General features: G+C 37.4%; 1 protein-coding gene across 2 annotated transcripts in view; it reads left to right on the top strand.

The window, feature by feature from the left end:
* The window catches only part of KCNQ5 (potassium voltage-gated channel subfamily Q member 5), a 291673-nt gene that overhangs the window by 209303 nt on the left and 62193 nt on the right, over nt 1-20177 (top strand). For both annotated transcript variants that reach the window (XM_082758048.1, XM_082758047.1), the window contains exon 3: nt 9925-10051. In XM_082758048.1, coding sequence (XP_082614174.1) covers nt 9925-10051 — 127 coding nt within the window. The remainder of the gene's footprint in view (nt 1-9924; nt 10052-20177) is intronic.

Raw genomic sequence — 20177 nt, 5'->3', positions numbered from 1 at the left:
TGTCAACAGTGCTAAGTGTGTTAAAACACACTTCAAACATATCGGAGAATAAAAAAGTCTTGATACTGGCATAACCCTATTACTGATATGTTTCTGGGCTTGATTATATTGTCTGTAACATTTTGTCCATTTTTTTTTTTTTATTCTTCTTTACTAAGGAAAAACAACCTTTATAAAGAGAAGAATGAAAAATCACGCATTGAAATGAATCAATTTTTTCTCTTGTAATTAAAAAATGTATTATGCTTCTAATGGGAAAGCTTAAATGGGTTTGATGACTAAAGATGACTAAAACAGCATTATTACACATGATCTGCAATCAGGGCAAAGAAAAGTCTCATAGCTTAATCACTTGAAGAAGGTAGGATAACTACGAACAGTTACCGCAAGTGCTACAGTGTTCAACAGCAAATGCAGTAGCAGGCAAGAAAGAGTTTCAGAGTCATTGCCAGAGCATTTGCCAGGAAGAACTACTTAAAAGGTGTCCTCCAGTAAGAGACCTCCATTTACTGTGCAATGTAAAGATCACTGGAGTTGTTTCTGATTCCTTTTGTTTTCCCAGCACAAAGACTAACATTGCTTCAAAGGCAGAGAATATATTCTTAAGAGGGAAAGGACTGGCAATGTTATTCAAAAAAGGGCCTCTTACCCAGCCTTTCAGTAGGCCACTTTCTGTAGAACACTCACAACTTGAGGATTTGGAGATTAAGAGTGGAAAAAGGAGAAAATTCAATGTTAGTAATGAGGTGTCAGGATTCAGATTAATAGAATTCTTTGAGGAGGGAAAAGCACATCTCCCTTTAGACTAATCAACACATCATCCTAAAGGACCAAACCAGTTGTCCCTGACCTCCTTTAAGGACAAATGAGCAACATTCCTTGCACAACTTGCTCTTCCATTACATCTTTACCTTTTTATCAGTTTAAGGGATAACAAGGTAGCATGGTAAACCTATTCTAAGTCATAAGTATAATATTTTACATAGATGCATATTTGTAATAGTTTATGCTATAGTCTTCAGTACTGAACTTCATTAGCTTCATGGCAGAGTTAGATAAAGTTCAGGACTTCTTGTATTGGTAGCAAGAACTACCTCAGAAATTCAGACCTGATCTTGTTAGGGAAATATTGATTTGCCAGATGGAAATGCAGAATATATCTCTAGAGGAAAGCCAAAGTATGGGGTCATAATGTTTAAGTAAGAGGTCTACCAAACATTATATTATAAAAGGAAAAGAATTCTGAAAAAGGCAGAACATCAGTGATACGAAAGCTGTTTGTAAATCTAAACCTAAACCCCCATGGTCTGAGTAACATACAGAAACTACAGAAACACTTAGTCACTTTGAACAGATGTGACAATGCTTGCAAAGATGTTTCTTACTACAGCCAAAATGCGAAGTTTCCTCAAGCAAGAGAAAGGGTCTGCTCACAAGATTTAGTTTAAAGACATCAAAATCAAGCAAATAGATACAAAATACAGATAAATATCAAAATTATCTGCAAGGATCAGGTGCAGAAGTATATTCAAAGACAGTTTAAAGTTTAGATAATGACAAATACAAGGAGACACACAGGAACTAAGTTCAGTACTGACACTGTGATCGGGGTGAGATAGGATGATGAATTAGCAAAATAAACACTGGTCATTTAAAACTTGGAGGTTTACATTGAGTGCCTAAGGAAAGGGTGTATGTCATGTACAGGATAATAGTTTTGGTATCAAAACTGAACCAGACAGGAATTGGCTGATTGCACCATATGAAGATATGATCGCAGGAAATGAATGTCTCACAAAGATATATGTATATGTTTTTAAGAGGATGTGGAAGGGCTTTGCTCTTCTCTTTTTCCAGGAGACCAAAATTCCAGAGCCTAGGAAAGATGGTAGAAAAAGCTAAAAAATACTGGATTTCAAAGTTTAATTATTGGAGAGAAAAAAGAAAAAAGAAAAAAAGAAAAAAATAAAAAAATAAATAAAAAAAAAAAAAGGAGACCAAGCTAACTTTTTCACTGAACCTAGGAAGTTGAATAGAAATATCATAAATGAATACTTGTACAAGTAACGTAAATGTCTGGTGAGATTACAGAAGCAAATAAGCTCAGTAAACTAGATGTATAAACAGGATTTTGGCAGATTGGATAAAGTATTTTCCAAGTCCAATTTGCCAAAATTTACCAGTTGTCAGATAACTCTTGAAATTGCTTTCTGTATTTGGTACTGGAAACATTTCAGAGCACATAATCCCAGATGCCCAGAGGTCTCCCAATAATCAAAACGTACTTCAATATGCTTGTACGAAAGATCCATTAAAGAGCTTTGGGAATATTTGGGAAAACTGTTTAAAGAACACTGCAAATATAATTTGCAGAATCTCTAGGTTTTATCAACTCTAAACACACTAAGACCAAAGAAAAAAAGAACAAATATACCATCCCCCTCCACTGTATAGCATGTCAAATGTTCTCATTTAATTCACATACATGTGTTCAGTCATAACAACTAGCCTAAGCCCCTTGCACCAATGCAAAATTAGCGTGGATGCCAGAGCATAAAAGGATTCAAGTCTGTGCTGTCTCTGGCACCCATTCTACATTTCTTTTGGACTGAGTGAAAGATATCAAATTCTTCACAAACATTTCAAAAGGAAGATCTGTGAGCAGTGTAGCTACAGAGACATGTGCTTGAACGTCTGCCTGTAACATGTGACATAGAAACTTGACTACAGCAGAAAAAAATGCGTGAAGAAAATACAAAGGAGATGCAAAGGCCTGGGTACAGCTGTACAGAGCTTCGTTGTTTTCAATATTCAGATAATTTTAAAATTAAAATAAGACCATTCATTGCTGATACCTCACTACAGAGAAAGAATACATGAACAAGCACAAGGCAAGATACAAAAATGTTTGGAAAGCAGAGAATTATTCTATAGTGTGAGATCTATTAATATTGTCTCCATTCAGGAACTATCTCAGAAACATAGTTGTACCTGACATAAACAAACGATCTGGAGCAAAGCAGTGGGTGTCAGTGGGAGACACTGGAAAGCACGACATTTAAGAATGATTCTGTGTCTGGAGAAGAGTAGGATGGACGTGACGAACAGCAGAATCAGCATTTCCCATGGCCATTTTCCCAATTTGAGAAGGAGTTTTCAGTTATCACTAGGGTCTTTCTGGAAGAACTACATGCACCAAAATTTAAGAGCCAAAAGGAGTATGTTTGCCCACACATGCACTTGGATGGTAAGCACCATAATCTGCAAGTGCAGCGGGGAGAAATGCACTTTTGGCAATGGATCTTGGAGCTTCTGTGGCATTTGTTTCTGTGGCATTGTCAGTTGTCCTAGGGTTTCTGTCTTTCCTCTGTGGATGCATGGGAAGGTTAGTGCAGTTTCAGTGCTAGGAAATGGGTCTGCTATGGTAAACACTCCATAAGGGATGATGAAAAACATAATTAAATGGTAGCTACCTAATTCTGCTAAGTGTTTTTGCTACCTGATTCCAAGCTGCTTTTGCTCAACATAAAAATTCTGGACTCTTTTCTATTGTAACTGAGTAAAGAAGCATGACTGATAGGTGATGTTTCAGGTAAAAATCACAAAAAGCTAAGAATCAATTGGATAGCAGAAATCATATGTAATACGTGGCTAATTAAAACTGAGAATAGACTGGGATTTTAATATTATGTCAATGTACTCATAGCTGTGTATTAAATTAAAAGGCACAGAATTGATTTCTTAATAATCCTCTATTAATGTATAATCGACATGGGAAATCTTAATCATAATTTGAAAAAGCAAGTGTTGTAAAAGTATCACATTCATTACAATACTGATAAATGACAAAAAGTGCATAAATTTATTTTGTGCTTATTAGGTATTGCACTGGAAGCTGAACTGAAGTCTCTGGTTGTGATTTATATGCCACTAATAGGGTCTACTCTGGGTTATGTTTTCAGATTTATGGCTGCCTCTCTCACTGCTAAACTGCAGTTGGAGAGAATTAAAACATTAGTTCCTGAAGTGTATATATGCATTTGTAGATACACTTGTTAGCTGTTTAGTTCAAAGATCTTCCCTTCTAATGCTGACGTAAGGATAATACAAATGGATTCAAATTACATAATTATTTTGAACAATAACATATGCACATATTCATATGTGCTGATTTGAATCTGGAAACTAGCCAGTATAACAGGAACATCCATAGTCCTACAACAGCTTCTACAGCACAGCTATTTTAAACCCACACCTTTCTCAGGTTTCTCTGAGACAGAGTACCATTGCACTACCCTCACCTCCCAACTGTGTCAGGGTAAAGTGGAGAGCCCAACTCTGGTGTTCAGTACTTTAAATCATTGGAGGTTTTTTGTTTTGTTTTGTTTTGTTTGTTTTTGTTTTTGCTTGAGAGAGGGGTGCAGAAGCTGAGGTGTTATGTTCTTGCTGTAACTGAATGAGAAAACACTCGTCTTCTTTGACTATGAATAATAAAGCATTGCTATTTGAACAGTATCACTATTCATCATGTGTCACCAGAATGAAATTTCAGCAGCTGGTGACATTCTTAAAACAGACATCTGCAAATGAAAGAATGAAAAAATGTTTATTCTTCCTCTCTTCCAACTGATCTGAAATCACTGGACTTCCCTGTTTATGAATTTTCAGGGAAGAAGGGACAGTTCCTTAGCTGGTATCAGACAACATCGTCCTTCCTATTGTGTTCATGTAAAGAGTCTGCTGAATTACACCAGATGAGTATCTGCAGTGCAGCTACACTACAGAGATGTCATCTTCAGTATGGAAGTACTTGTGATCTGATTAAAGCTTACTTCAGAGGATTAATTTGATATGTTCAAGTCACTGTTCTGGGCTCATAATATCACTTATAGACCCAGTGACCTGGGATCCAGTGATCACAGTGACTGGGACAGTGATCCAGTGACTGGGACCCAGTGATCTCCTATCACCGGCAGTCAGCTCTGTACTGAGTCTGCAGCTTTGCTGTCCTATTTCTCTTGTCTTTGGAATATGTGATATCACAATTTCCATACAAGAAATATAATTAAAATAACAGCAGAGCTATTGTCTTGAAGCTAGATTTCTTGTATCCAAACCTTGGCTTATGTGTGAATTCCAAAAAAAAAAAAAAAAAACCAAGAGCCTCCTATAAGAAGAGCTCAAAATTCTCAACTTTAGTCATTTTCTAATCATGAAAATAATTCTAATTGCTTGAAATGATGGCCTACATCCAAGGCACCTGATTTCAGCAGCAGGAATGCAGCCAATTATTTTAAGTTCTAATAAGCAGTTATGTTAATGAACAAGAAAGCTATAATAAAAACAGTTTTTGGCTGTTTTAATGTTACAGTTAGGGAAATCCTTATCATTGAAAGCTACCTGAGAAGCATACTAATATTCACAATTTCATTGTCATTAGCACCCTAATTAGATAGGCAAAAAAATAAAAGTGCTCATTGTAGCTTCCATGCACAAAGGTCCTGCAGGACCTTTTGCTAATAGAAACCTTGCTCTGGATGACCTCTTATTTTTCGTCCATCTACATAACCATCGTTGTCCCAGTGGCAGAGCAGCTAAGGCACATACAGATGTAAAAAATCTTCAGGAGCACACTGGCATCTGCATTCCTTATGTCAAAAGCGACTGAATCTTTTCAGCCCATGTGTTTTAGCCTTGCTTCTCTTGCATATGCATACTTCCATGTGACGACAGGAGCAGCATATGTAGAAGTTTTGCAGAATGAGATCAGTCTGGGTGAACTGTGCTTTGAGAAGGAAAAAGACTTTTCCTTTTCTGAAGCACCAATGGATCTGCCATATCAGTAACAGAGGGGGGCTAACTTTAAGCTTAAATATCCAGAAATATTACAGCTGTAGTAACTGTGGAGCAGGGACAATGGCAGCTGGGATTGGAGAAAGATGACAACATAGGGAAAAAAGAAGAAATGGTAAAGACCAGGGCATCCTGGATGTTCTTGGTGATGTTAATAGGAAGGGAAGGGTTAGGTCACCAGTAAATCTAAACTTGCTCATCAGTTCAAATTCAGCCTTGCTGAATTTTGAAGGAGGCCAAATTTATCAATAGTGAAGGATTTTCACATTCTGTAGTAATAGTTGTTATTTTGTATTTCATAAGTAAACCAAAATTTGTGATATTGGATCATATCATGCGTAGGACAAACATACTTGGAAGATATCATTTCTACAGTAAGCCTACAAATCATATGGGGTCTAATGATTTATTCCATTGCATGCCTTTTCAATTATGTTCTGATTTTGTGTTTCATTTGCTAAGGAACTACAACCAAGTTATTCAAAAGTCTAGATTTATGCCTCTTTTTTTAATAAGCCATTCCAGATGAAATTTAAAAGCAAAACATAACAACAACAAACTGATCTTATTTGGGTTGCATCCTCTCAATTTTTGTCCATGGAAAAACAAGAAAATTGTGACTGTGTAGCTGCTATAGGAACAAATAATGTCATTCCTTGGCCCAAGTTAACCTTGACAGAAATTTGAATTTAAATTGTGATTGAGTGCACTGATTACTAAAACACTACTTATTTCTCAGTGGTGTGTGACTCTCTTTCTGGTTTCAACCTGAACCAATCTAAAATGCACCAAAACTGGTACGTACACTGCCATGAAGAGTTTCTTTTTGAATGCATTCACATTTTCTAGGAAAGTCTTTTTCCTGTAGATTTTATTCATTATATGTATTGCCTTTAAAATCAGTTGTTATTTGAGAAAGTAGGGGTGGCCAGGATATAAAGATCATTTTGAAATAACACTATTTCAGAAAGTGCAAAAATAAGTGTGAAATCTTATTTCCACCTTGTTCAGTGACTTTTCTGTTATTAAATCTGATACTGTATTTTAAAACCTCCTGAAGTTTGGTATGTGTGGAAGACATGCAGTATTTTTAAAATCAGCATTCCAGTGCACAGAGCCATATTCAAAGTACTTGAGCTCACTTACTGTAACTACAGCAGCTGCTTTAAAATTTTCCTAAATTAGTAGAAAATTCAGTGAATTTTGAAAGAATATCACTTTGCATAAATTTATAATGTTGCTGGAAGTGGTAAATATTTTTTGTACAGAATGAACACAGACATTTCACATCATTTCTCCAAGAAAAATCTTATACTCTTGCCTCCCCCCCCCCCCAAAAAAAAAAAAATTCCTTTTGCTTTTTTCTTCCTCAGAACAGATACATCTCCATGAATTTTCACTTTGTGGTACATATATATGTGTTTATATGTGTGTGAGAGAGAGAAAAATAGAATTTCTGCCTCTGAGATGAGACCGTGAAGGATAAGAGACTTTCAAACATGCTTGCAGCATATAAAGACTGTTCATCTTTGTATAACTGAGCTAGCGTAGCAAATAATAATTGCTAATGGTAGTACAGATGACATACAAAGCTGCATAGCACTAATTAGGAACCAGAATATTAAACTACCAAAAATTAACACTTTTCAATTTCTATCAGCACTTTTATGATACTAATTTAACTGAAATGAAGCTGCAGAATAGTCCTTTGTGAGTAGTTAAGTGCTTTCCATTCTTGCCAGTTCTCCACTGGGGAGGCCTGATGGGGTCTGGGAAGTGACAGAGGATGCTCTTTCCAGTGTGGATTGGCTCCTGCACACAACACTTCCCACACGGGCTGAAGGATGTCTGTGACATTTCAGAGTACTTACTGAGGAGGTGTTTCTTATGCATCTGTACACACAGTATGTTTTCTAGGGAAACCAGAAATGTTAGTGAAATAAACTGTGATTATATTTTAACAAGGAAAAGATTTTATTGAAAGCAAAGGGTGTTTCATGCTTTGCTATCCTCCACTCCTCCAGTATCTATTACTGCTACCCCAAAGAAGTAACTTCATCAAGAGAATCAGATGTCAAATGGCCTGGGTGCCTGCCAACAACCCCCATAAATTCAGAGACATCATCTAACAATGTGTAAACCAGATTTAATAATTCACGCTATAAAAGTGGTAGTTATTTAACTAAAATACATATTCTTCCTTTTTTTTTTTTCCAATTTGCTCCTGTGTCCATTTTATTCTTGGACTACACAGAATTTCCTATGAGGAAATGTATGGCATGATAGCCAACTATTAAGAAATATTGTTACTATATAGAGATCTTTTTCAATTTTGCACATAATCCTTTCTAAAGTTGTGCCATAACTCAGTCCATGGAATTAAGATGAAGATTGCTAAAATAGGATGAATAAAAAGAAAACCTTACACAGTAACACTGTTTTTTCCATGTGTTCTTTTCTAACAACAACAACAAAAAAATGACTAACATATTCTTTATCTGAATTTCAGCAAAGAAATCTTGTTCTGCTTTTGTGGTTTATGAATTCAATATGGAATTTACAAAACTGGAAATGAAGATATTGATAAAGGTCTAAAAACTCTTTTAATCCAATGCAGTATTACAATCTGACATGTTTTAGGATGGTGTTTTAGTATTGTTTTATGAAAGCAAAAAGCAAAAGAAAATTAAATTCACAATATGTCAATGTACTGCTGTTAATCATGAATTTGTAAAGCACCACTGCATGGCAAAATATTAATAATGTCATTAGTTCAAGTAAAGTAATGCCTGAGTTGATGTATGTGACATCTACAGCCTTACTGGCTTGCAGATTTTAGGGTCTCAGAGTCTAAAAACATGCAAACTGTTTATTGGGGAAAAGTCAATATTGGATTGACCTTACCCTTTCAAACAGTCTTCTTTTTCTAAGTCTACTTGCGATGTTCTTTTACTAGTGCTACACTAGTCCTTATCCTGTAGGAATAACAAGTTAACTGGCTGATAGGGACAGCTTTATCCTGAATGTGGGAATGCATTCAGCTGCCAAAGAAAATACAGCTTTTATCCTCTTCTTCTCGACGAACTGCTTAAGAACCTTCTTCAAATATTTTTCTCCTTTTGCTTAACACACAAATTTTTATTTCATCATTTCAAAATGGTTAACTTCTTAATGCATTCTAGAAAAATATCTGAATTAAGTTAATAATTCTGTACCAGTATGTAGGTACTCTGTCACTACATATTGTAGCGATTCAGATTTCCTTAAATTATAGAGCTGAACTGTGCTCAAAACTCTGTTACTGAAACTGTTCAGCTCACTGTTGAACTGATTTTTTTCACAGTAACAACTGCATCTATACAGGTTGAAAAGAACAGTCTTAAAAAGATTCCAATGTAAAAGAAAAGCAAACCAGGCAAATAAAGAAAGACTTTTGCATAAATTATTCAGGGGAAGTTATACCTAATGTGAATATTTTTTTACTGTATTAGAAACAATTACATACCCATTGTATGTAATTACAGTTGCATGTATCTTAACCTACTTCTGGGAAAAGATTGATTACCAAAATGCATCTTCATCATCTCAGTCAGTTCACCTGTGTACTATTATTGTGGTACTTTAATGAAGTTAAATTTACCAAAACATTCAGCCTTCAAAATAAGAAGTAATTTTATCGAGGTGGATATATAACATATATCCCTCGCTAGCTATGTAAATCACATGTGGTCTGATCCTCAGTCCAAAGTCCAAAATTATCCAAAGTCACTGGATAATTTTGCTTTGCTATTGCTTCTGTAGGATTCAGCCCTTCAGCATTCCATACATAGTAGCTGATTTTAGCAGATAATTAATGTTATTCAGGTTAGATTTGGATGCTTCACCAGGAAGCTCTGTGGGATGTGTTTCTTCTGTAGATGTGTGGCCATGCTGGGGAGCAGGATCCCAGCATAGCTTTGGGATCTTCTGGTGATAAAGATGGATCACTAGACACACACAGTGGTCATAAGTTTCTTGATGTTTCCGTGTTGGTTATCAGTAAAAGGCATTTTTCTTATTTGTCTTTTCCAGGAATTTGTCATGATTGTTGTCTTTGGTTTGGAATTTATTATTCGTATCTGGTCTGCTGGATGCTGTTGTCGATATCGAGGATGGCAAGGAAGGCTGCGCTTTGCAAGGAAACCATTCTGTGTAATAGGTGGGTGTCACAACTCTAGTTTAAGACAAAAATATATAATAAAAATAACCCTGCTCCCCTTCTATTTTACTTCTAAATGAAAACCAATAGAATCAGATTATGTTTACAGTAACCAGGTGTAAATCCAGAATAGTTGTCTGTCAACTGTCATCTGACCAAAGCTTCTCTAGATATAAAACCACAATGTTCCTAAGTAGTAGTCAGTACGTGTTTCTTATGTTCTCCAGAAGCCATTTTCCTATGCATGTCATACAGCCAGCTTCATGCATACTGGAAGAATGAAAGGTTAAGAGTTGATCTCACTAAAAAACACAAGAGCTGACATGCATTTAATGATCACAAACATGAGACATCTTTTACATGCATGCAAATATACCATGCACATACGTGCATACATTATGTATCCTCTTTATTTAAACTTCTGTGACTACAGATGTATGTGTACACTTCATTAAATTTAAAAACCTTCCTAAAAACATATACCATTTTCTGACAACATCGTGGTTCCTCCATTGCCACTTTCTGCAAAGGTTATAACGTATTTCTACAATGATTCTGAGAGTCTCTTCCTCCCCTTCTTTGCTATAGAAATTCATTCTTTAAATGGTGAATAGGCCCACAACCACTCAAAGCCATATTTTTAAAAAGAATCTGCAGGATATTGGTTTCCCAATAGAGGTAGAAATCAAGGATGGTTAATCAAATTAATCTGATAATTGATTGCTTTTCTAATGGTTTAGAGCAAAGCTTTTTACAGAACGCCTGTGGAACTTCAGGATCTCAGCCTCCCACCTTGTCTCTCAACCTCTTTCCTCTCTGCAGCCATTAATTTATTTGCTTGTATCTTATATTAATTTATAGATCAACTGGGGAAGGAAACATATTTTCCCGCACATCTATAAAGCAGCTAGCACAACTGAGTCACATATGCAGTTATGCATACAGGTCTCAGTGTAAACGGCGAATAACAATAACATCATATAGGTGAATACAGTCCTGATCTACACAGAGTTATTCAGTTCCCAGTGATGTAGCAGACAAGACTGCTGGTGAGGGCAAGGGTTTAAAACAAGTTTTTGCCTTCTGCCTCATTCCCTAGTAAATCCTTACCTTGTCTTGTTGAGAAAATCCTGTTGTGGAGCAAGGGACTGTAGCAAGAGGTGCACGAGTAGGTGGAAAGATATCACGGGCTGTCTCAACCCCATCTAACCTATTTTATGAGACTGGGAGAGGAACAAGTATCGGGGCTTGTTCTGTTCAGGCAGCGGGGGGGGTGCAAAAGAAGTATCTTACCCAGCTTCATCAGGCACCAGGTTCCACACATTTGCCCTAAGGTTGCCAAGCCCAGCTGAAAGAACACAGTAAAGAAATTCAAAGATCTTTCCAGCTTTTACTAGGCCATCTGTCAAGGGAAACCTAGAAATTCAGCTATTCATTTTCCATGGCACCAGCAAACCCTCCTTAATCAGACTTGTTACTTCAGGATTTTGTGATGCACCTCAAACTTTGCGTCGGTCAGTTTTTTTCAGCACACAATTGCAAGAAAACACCAGAGTGTTAATTTAGTAAAACTAACCTACTTTGGCCATGTAGAAGTTACTAGAAAGATATTAACTCCAAGGACAAGTGAATGAAGGGGTTCTTCCTTACTCAAATATCTGCATGCTATCATAGAGTGACTAATGCATTTTTTCCCCTTTTCTTTGAACCACTACCATATGAATTTTCACAAAGTCAGCTATTTGTGAAATGGTTCAGGCAGGTCTCCTGGCATAGGCTGCAGTGAATGGTAGGGCTTACTTCACTTGATTTTAGGTTTGCCTCCTTGCTCTGTAGTTTTCTCTTCTTGTTGCACCTCTGTTCATCTAGGTGATCCCTAGCTGTAAAAACATTTTCCATGCAGAAGTTTAGGGCTGGAGTACTTGCCCTGTGAGGAGAGGCTGAGGGACCTGGGTTTGTTCTGCCTAGGAGAAGACATGGCTTCAGGAGAAACGCAGTGAATTCAATGATGTGCTCTTAAGAGCACATGGCCAGTTTGGACCTATTACTTTTTGTGTATTTGTTTCATTATTTACTTACAGATCTGTTCACTTATTCTTTCTATTTATTGTTACAATGAAAAAATAATATTTTAGAAGAATTAGTCTGTTTGATATTAATTATTTTTGCTATATATCTCCAGGAGATCTGTTCTTTGATTATTTTTGTGATCAAACACAAATCACATAGAGGAATGGCCTAAGAGCTAAAAATAATAAACTTGAGGATTGCCTCAAGAGTCACATTCAGAAAGCCTTTATTTTTTTCCATTAATAACTTCATAACCATAAAAGTAGTATTCAGGGCCAAAGCTCTGTGCTTAACCTTAGTGTGTCTACAGTGTCACTACCCTGACAAATTAGTTCATCAACAACTCTGTATGCTACAAGGTTAGTGAAGATATGTAGCAAATTATTTGCCAGTTTTGTTCCCTTGTTCCACACTTCTGTAAAAATGGGAATAATGATGCAGTATTAAACCTTGATTTGTATTTTCTTCTGGCAGGAGTTACCTGCCATACCTCATTTCCTCTGATGGTGTATGAGCTTGTATACATAATGTATAAAGCATAAAACACTTTCCTAGGAATACTGATGTACTTAAAGATGTGTTTACTTCTTTAAATCCTAAATTTCCCAGGCATATCAGTCTGAAGCTGTTAGCACTGCAGAGCACTGTTGCTGTGTCATACTGTGCAGAAGCATAACACTCAAGGCACCTCATTTCCCAGCTACTGCCTACAGAGTCCCTGGGACTCTGATGTCCAGGAAGAATTCTGCGTATGCCTATGCCTGAGAGGAGCTGTGCTCCCTGAAAATCACCATTATGAAAGATGGGTTACCATTTTTAGGTGTCTTTGTGCACATCATTTGTGAACTCATGGAAGTAAATATTAATTTATTTGTGTTGTAGATAGGTTTTCCTCTCTGGACCCTGGTACCAAGAGGGGGTTTAAGGATAGATTAATATTACTTCAGTTTGTCAGAGGTCTAGGTGGATGTGCTTCAGTGCTTGAGCTGTGGAAAATAAAATCTCCAGCCAGAGTTTACCATACCTAAGTACCTATCTTGATATTTGGTGGGGAAGGAGTTAATCAGTAGATTTGTTTTGGACAATTTCCCAGACTTCTTGTGCTTCTCGTATCAGCTTTCCCTTCTGTCTTGCCCTTCAGTCACCCAGTTCCATTGAAATATCTCACTCATGCTGCTGACGTTATCAGCCGATCAGTTAATATTTTGTATAGCCCTTTGAAAAAAGCTTTTAAATGCCTTTTCTGAGAATGGCCCTTATAGGCACCAATATAGCAATGGTCCCATGGTACATCTGGTAGCAAGCAGCAATCAGGTACCTGGCTCTACTCCGACTGTCCTTCATAGTTTTTGCCAATTTACAAAGTCTGTTGGAGATCAAGCTGTGGTTCAGTAGTCTGTCCTATCTCAGTATTTTGTAGTCATAATGCTTCACGAAAGGGCTTCCCATAGCATAGGAGGTAATCAGAGTAGTTTTTCCAGTCTTTCCAGTCTTTTCCAATCTTCAGCCTTTGTTTTTCTACTATTTGTATCTTCTGCACGAAATTCACTTTAATAAGTGAAGTTGTGTACTAAACAAGTACACAAATTTTAATAACTTTAATAACACTTTAATAAGTGAATCACTGTACTAAATGTGTTTCTTGTTTTGCTGGGTTCTGAGAAGCCTGCAGTCCTGTGCATCAACAGCAAACTGCCTTGATTCCCTTTTTAGTTTATAACAGTATTTACTTAGCAAACCCTGTGTTTCTCATTAACTTCTGGCTGTTATGACTTCTATTGCGTGTGGTTTAAGTGGAAGGTAGCTCTTCCTTACCTTACATAGTACTTTATTGTCTTCAGTAGCAATTCAGTTGCTCTTCCGCTAATGCTGTCTGTCTGTGTTGAGGAAAAAAAATCTCAAGTCCATCCATTTAGCTGGAAGAACTTGAGCACAGAATTTTAGTGCCTAAATGTTATGCAAATTCTCAATTTAAATTTGGGTTTTGAAACTATAATGTCAGAATCTTCTCAGAATCTTAAATTTAAGACCACATCTAGCAATATAACACTTATTCCAGGGTAAGTAGACTTACTGATGGTCGAGCCTAGTGAAACGTTTCATGGATTTCAGTAACTCCATTAGTAGTTTCCCCACAGCTGCTTCTATTTTACCTCTTGTCAAGCTATAGCGTGATGGAAATGTCACAAGTTCAAATTCTGTTGAGGCTGCAGAATGAGCGAATTCCCAACAGGAAGTTTAAGTTCATTATGTGTAATCAGGCTCTTGAACTTCATGGCTGGCAAACTGCATTTCAGAGCATTAAGTGATAGCAGTGGCAGTTGAATATTGCTGAATCTATTTTTCATTAATTAAAGTGATAATGAGCCATCATACAGTACTTTTGTCAAACCTTTATAAACAAATCCATATCTAGTGTATGAGAAGATCTGTTGAGCATTTAATTTATTTTAATTCAATATATTTATGTTATGATATGTTGTGTCTGCTACCTTGGTATTTAGACATATAATACAGTTTAAATTCAGCCAGATAGTAAATCTGCTGCTCATGATAAACAATACAAACAGCCCCTTTCCAGAACAATTTGAACTTTAAATAACCCAGTGATGGTCTGTAATTAAGAATATGCTTGACCAAAGAGATACATCTCACATCACATCTCATTATAAATCCCAGAAAGACCAAGTTTCAGCAGGAGCAATGTCCTTGTTGAGGTGCTCCCCCGAGAATGTTCTCCTGCCAGCCCAACGATCTCAGGAACATCCTGTCCACTTCACTCCAGAAAACATGTTGACAGGAGTAGTATTTGGACTGGAAATTGAAAGATCCTTGGATGATTTCAGCAACTGTAATTACGTGCAATGAACACTGTAGCTCTTTATGTTAAATTGGTCCCAAGTTGTATAGGTTTTTAAAACTAATATTTGGTGGCATGTCTTCATGTTTGACCATCCTGGCCATACAGTTTTTAGAGGTGCATAGGAAACATCATGTCTTCTGAACATTATCTATGGACATTATTCTTTCACGTTTGTTTTTGCTGACTACTACCCTTGCTGCTGAGTTCAGGACAAAATTCATTTCTGGTATATATTAAAGAATTCAGCATTCTGTACTTCCTGATTGACATGTTTTTTGATTTTAGTTAGTGTCACTGTCATATTATTTTGAGCAGAAAAGTACTTACCATGAACTGGGCAACTTGACTCAACTGTGTTTCACATGTTCTTCTTTCCTACTGAGGAGCTGTGAATAGTAACACATTTCATTTTCATGAGGCTTGGAGACTGAGGTTTTGCTATGAGGACTGAGCATATTCTGTGAATCTGCTGAGATGTCTGATCATCAAGGAAGTCAATGAGGCTAGCGAAGGTTTTCTGGTTAGATGTTTTTTAATTGAAAGGTATTGGTTAATTGAAATTAAAATCATTCATAACGATTCCCCTTTCCTGAAGAAAAGTATTTTACATTCAGGCTGGATCTTTTTATCTTCAGATTAGAAGTACTCTCTCTCCCAGTCATATAGAATAGCCAATAATCCCATTTCTGGATAAAGTATAGTTAAATTCTTGCTCTGAGAGATTTGGAGCAGGAAATTGCCATCTCTTATCCCCACTGAAATTATCCAAACATCAATAAGTAGCTCTTAATTGGTCCAGAGAGAGATGCTGATTTTCCCTGTCACCTGGTGTTAATTGTATTCATCTGCTGTGTAAGAAACTTGGATTTTGTTCATCCAAAGAATAATCAGTCACTTGTAAATCAAGAATTCCAGCAGTGTAAATTAGTAAAGATCCACACTGGAATGGATGAAGTGGGTTAGAGCATGGGGATGTGAAGGACAGGAGCAAATCAAGAAATTAAGACAAGTTTATAAAAGAGTCTGTTAAAAGCCAGAGACCTTTTACCATGAAGAATTTATTTGTGATATTAGAATTAGTTTCTTAGGAAGCTACTGAAAATATTTTCCCAAACATTAGGTAGTTACGTCCATTACAAATAAGACTGATATAACTTAGTACCTGCACTAAAATATTTAATGATTCCTAATTTGTTCACTGTTACTGGGAAAGTTTCCTAAGGTCAAATATCACAGGTAGATGATTCTGAGATTGTGTGGTAGATAACTGTGAGATTCTCTGTACAGATTCACTCAGATTCTGTAAGTGATTTACAGAGTCTTTAAAATGATTGATGATCTCCAGTATTTGAATCTCACAATACATATATATAATTTATACATTATTATTATTATATATTTTGTATTATAAAATATTGTATACTATAACCATACATTACAGAACTTTCACTGCCACTTGTGAGCCATAAGATTTCAGTGACTTGGTAAAGGAAGAAGGAGGTAAGCAACTGACAGACCAAGAAGCAGTTAACATTTCCTGTTTTTAGACTTGATATGTTCAATTTTGCTCATATTTTTCAGAGACTGACTTTAAAATTGTTGCTACTAGAGATGTCCAGTCTATAAAGATGCTCACAGAAATACCTTTCTTTTCACTACCTTTCTGCATTTTATTTCAGATATTCCTATCCTGCCTTACTTAGCTGAATTCCCATCATAGCAATAGATGAGATGGTTGCTTTAATTTCCTTAGATATGTGTAGATGTTTCTCCAATCCAAAATTAAATAATTGAGTAATTGTTAATATAAACACTGGTGTGAGAGGTAAAGAGGTAGACAGGATTGTTCCAAATCCACTTATCTGTCTACCTCAGCACATAGTCTCAGAAGCAGTAAAATAGCTGGTTTGTTTTTCAAATTTCATCATCCCTAGCATCTAAAAACATATATTTTTAATGAAGTAAGAGATTAACATGTCATAACTTAACTGACATGCAAGAACATATTCAGTTTTCCTGGCTTCTTTCCAGCTATCATGCTGCAAATCAACTGCATTTGTAGCATGACATTCTTTGCAACTCCCATCTCAGATCATTGTCAGCTCTTTCCCTTAGCTCCTCTTTGAGAAGAATTGCTCCATTGGTGGCTTTGCATTGGTTTTTGCTTTTGTAGTGGTGAATTATACTCTCCAGGCAGAAATTGGACTCATTTAAGAACATTTCCATTGAGGTCCATAATAGCATCATATTAAAGTAGATGTTTGCTATTTTGGACTTTTGCAACTGCCCATTATTCTGTCCTTGGCATGTGTACAACCTTTTGGTGATATCACTAGCTTGCAGTATCACTTCATTTCAGAAAGTAATTTTAATGTGTCTTCTATGTTTCTAACATGCCAATACTTACTTAGGGGTGCTGTGGCAGCGTATAAACATAAATTTCGATGTTAATGGCTTGGTGTAGTACATTAGACAAATGTCGGTCTATTTGAGCCATGATTTACTCTTGCAGGTATTAGCTGGATAAAACTGTGCTTTCTCATGTGGTATCCCAGCCCCACACCTCAGAACATTAATGATGAATTTTGAAGAGGTCTAAGAGGGCATACACTTGGCAGTTCATGCTTGGCATAAACTGAAGGACTCTTTCTAGAATGGCTTGAAAGTGGTATCAAAATAAACTTAGTGAGAAATCCTTGCGCTCACTTGGCTCCTTTTACATTCACCCAGCACCATAAGACAGCAGGCAATGTGCTGCTGTCTTATATTTGCTGCATGACTTTCAGCTACTTTGGTGGTTTTAGCTTGAGTAGCATTATTATAATTATTACTGCATTACCTGCTTAATGTTGTGGCTTTGTTGCTGTCTTTTGTGAAAACTAATTTATTTCTATTCTGGTCATCAATGTCTGAGCTAGGTCTCCAGAAAGAGGGTTGTAGGTGCAGGTAGTTGAAACCGATGGCCTCACTTTGATGGGCTATGTTGTCATTTAGAAAAAATGGCATTTTCATTTGGATTAGCAATAGTGCTCTTTCTTTCAAATGTGGCTCTCTGTTCTCTGCTCAGGTTTAATTTGTTAACTGCCAATGATGACAGGTTAAAATGCAAGCTTTTCCCACTGTTATATTCAGTATAGTCAAAACGATTGACAGGTGTCTTCATCCAGCCTTGCAATGAGCTTGTAAGTGATCACAGGGCTTGAAGAAATTCAGTTTCCACAGATATTTTCATTCTTTTGCATCCCTATGGAGAACTGCATGTTGTCACCAGCACTGCTAAGTGGCTGGAAGCCTGGTGGGTGCAATAGTCCAGTGGGAATAACAGACAATCTCTATTTTTATGATCTTGTCTTGAATGGTTACCCTCAAACTGTTGCAAAGAAAAAAAAAAATCTGTATACAAAAGGAAAAAGTATGGGTTTAAAATTCCTCCTTTTTACAGCTGCTGTGTTAAATAGAGCAATTAGGCAGGATTTTACAATGTAACCTCATTACATTGTGTAACAGAGTTACAGTATTTATATCTCAAGTTTAATACAGCTATGTAGAAATATTTGCATATTTCTAGAAAGCAAATTGGGCATGTCCTGCACATCTTAATTTCCTCCCTTCCCACACCTAGCACTTACGCACCAGGATGCCAGAACCTGAAGTCTCCTCTTAAAGAAAGATTATTTTTTTTCTTTTTAAAAAAAAAAAAAAAAAATGAGATTTTGCTTAAACTCTCAAAAGCGAGGATTTGACATTTCTACCAAGAGACAGCAGTGCTGTCAGCAGCATATCTAGGGAAGGCGCCCACCAGACCTCACTTAAATCAACACACATCAGCTCCAAAACAGTGTAAATGCTTATTTGAGTCAGGCCCAAACCCTCTAGCCCTGCCACAGAAAGAGGCAGCTCCAGCTGCCCACTCATGCCACCTCATTCTGGTGGCCTGTGGCCACCTGGGGAGCAGCCAGGGGGATGGCAGGGCTGCTTCAGCCCGAGGCTCATCGCCACCAGCTCAGCCTGCTCGTGAGACCCCACACTGGGGACTGCTTCACTTCAGGTGAAAATGGAGTGCTTGTCATGCAGAGTGGCATGGCTTGCTGTATTTAAGATCTCATTTTCAGATGGCGTCTTGTTGGGTTTACAATAGCGCCACCAGATTACATTTTTTCCCTTTCTGATAAGTGCTGAACAGAGCTTGTGTTTGTTTTTTTTTTTCATATCTCCCACACCAGGAAGTCTCAAGGGTGGCTGAGAGGTGGCCTGTGGCTGGACACAGGTCCCACCTGATCACCATAAGGAATAATTATGGTTTTCTTCCCCAGCTATTTCTGCTCTATACAGGCCTTTGCAGCACAGAGCAACTTCCAAGCCCTTCCCATGAGGACTAAGGGGGGCCACATCTCACAGATGACAAATAAGAGAGCAGCGAAAGCAGCCAGAGAGCACAGGGCACAACCTCTGCTCCTGCTCCAGGGCACCCATCACTTCTCAGCAGATCACAGCAGCAATCTATGTGCCCCTCCTGCCCCAGGAACTGCACATAGCAAGAGCAAAGTGGCAGGTTACAAAGGTCCCCATATATAGTCCTGACCGAGACAACCACTGCCTCCAGTCATCTTGGGGAATTTGAGAAAACTGGAGCTAATGCTGTGCTCACGCCTGCTTCTCTTCAGGATTACAGCACTAGTATTCTCCAAAAATAAATCTTCTTGCTGGCACCGTAGTACCTCGTAGGCTATCCACCCACCAATGCAGGCGAGATGGTGGCTGGGGATAAAGAGTGGCTGGAAATCTCTGAGTAAATTCTGTATTTATGGAAACAAAGGAGTCCCAGGAGATGTTCATGCTGTCTGTGTAGACATCCAAAATGGCTGTGTAGGACAGGAATGCAAGCTCTGATTTTAGTCAGCATGGAGGAGGGCCCAGAAAACATGGTGTAGGAATTTATCTCTGCCAGGTAATATTGAGGGACCTCTGTTCCTACCTTTGGCTCCTGCACTGGATAGCTCAGGTAGGTCCTGGATACCTCCTGTTCCCCCCTGCAAATTTGAGACCCGATTCTTAACACCATCACTCCTCTCTCCACTTACAAACAGGCTTTTCCTCTCTCTCAAAGAACTCTTGTTTCCCCTGCCCTTTTCAGCAACTTTACTTCTTTCCCCTGCCCATCCCCAATTATTTCTGCCTACTTTCACTTTCAGA

This window comes from Aythya marila (assembly GCF_965140915.1).
Source record: "Aythya marila genome assembly, chromosome: 3".
Taxonomy (NCBI): domain Eukaryota; kingdom Metazoa; phylum Chordata; class Aves; order Anseriformes; family Anatidae; genus Aythya; species Aythya marila.
Note: the sequence above shows the minus strand (reverse complement) of the source record. Positions and strands in the feature narration are given on the sequence as shown.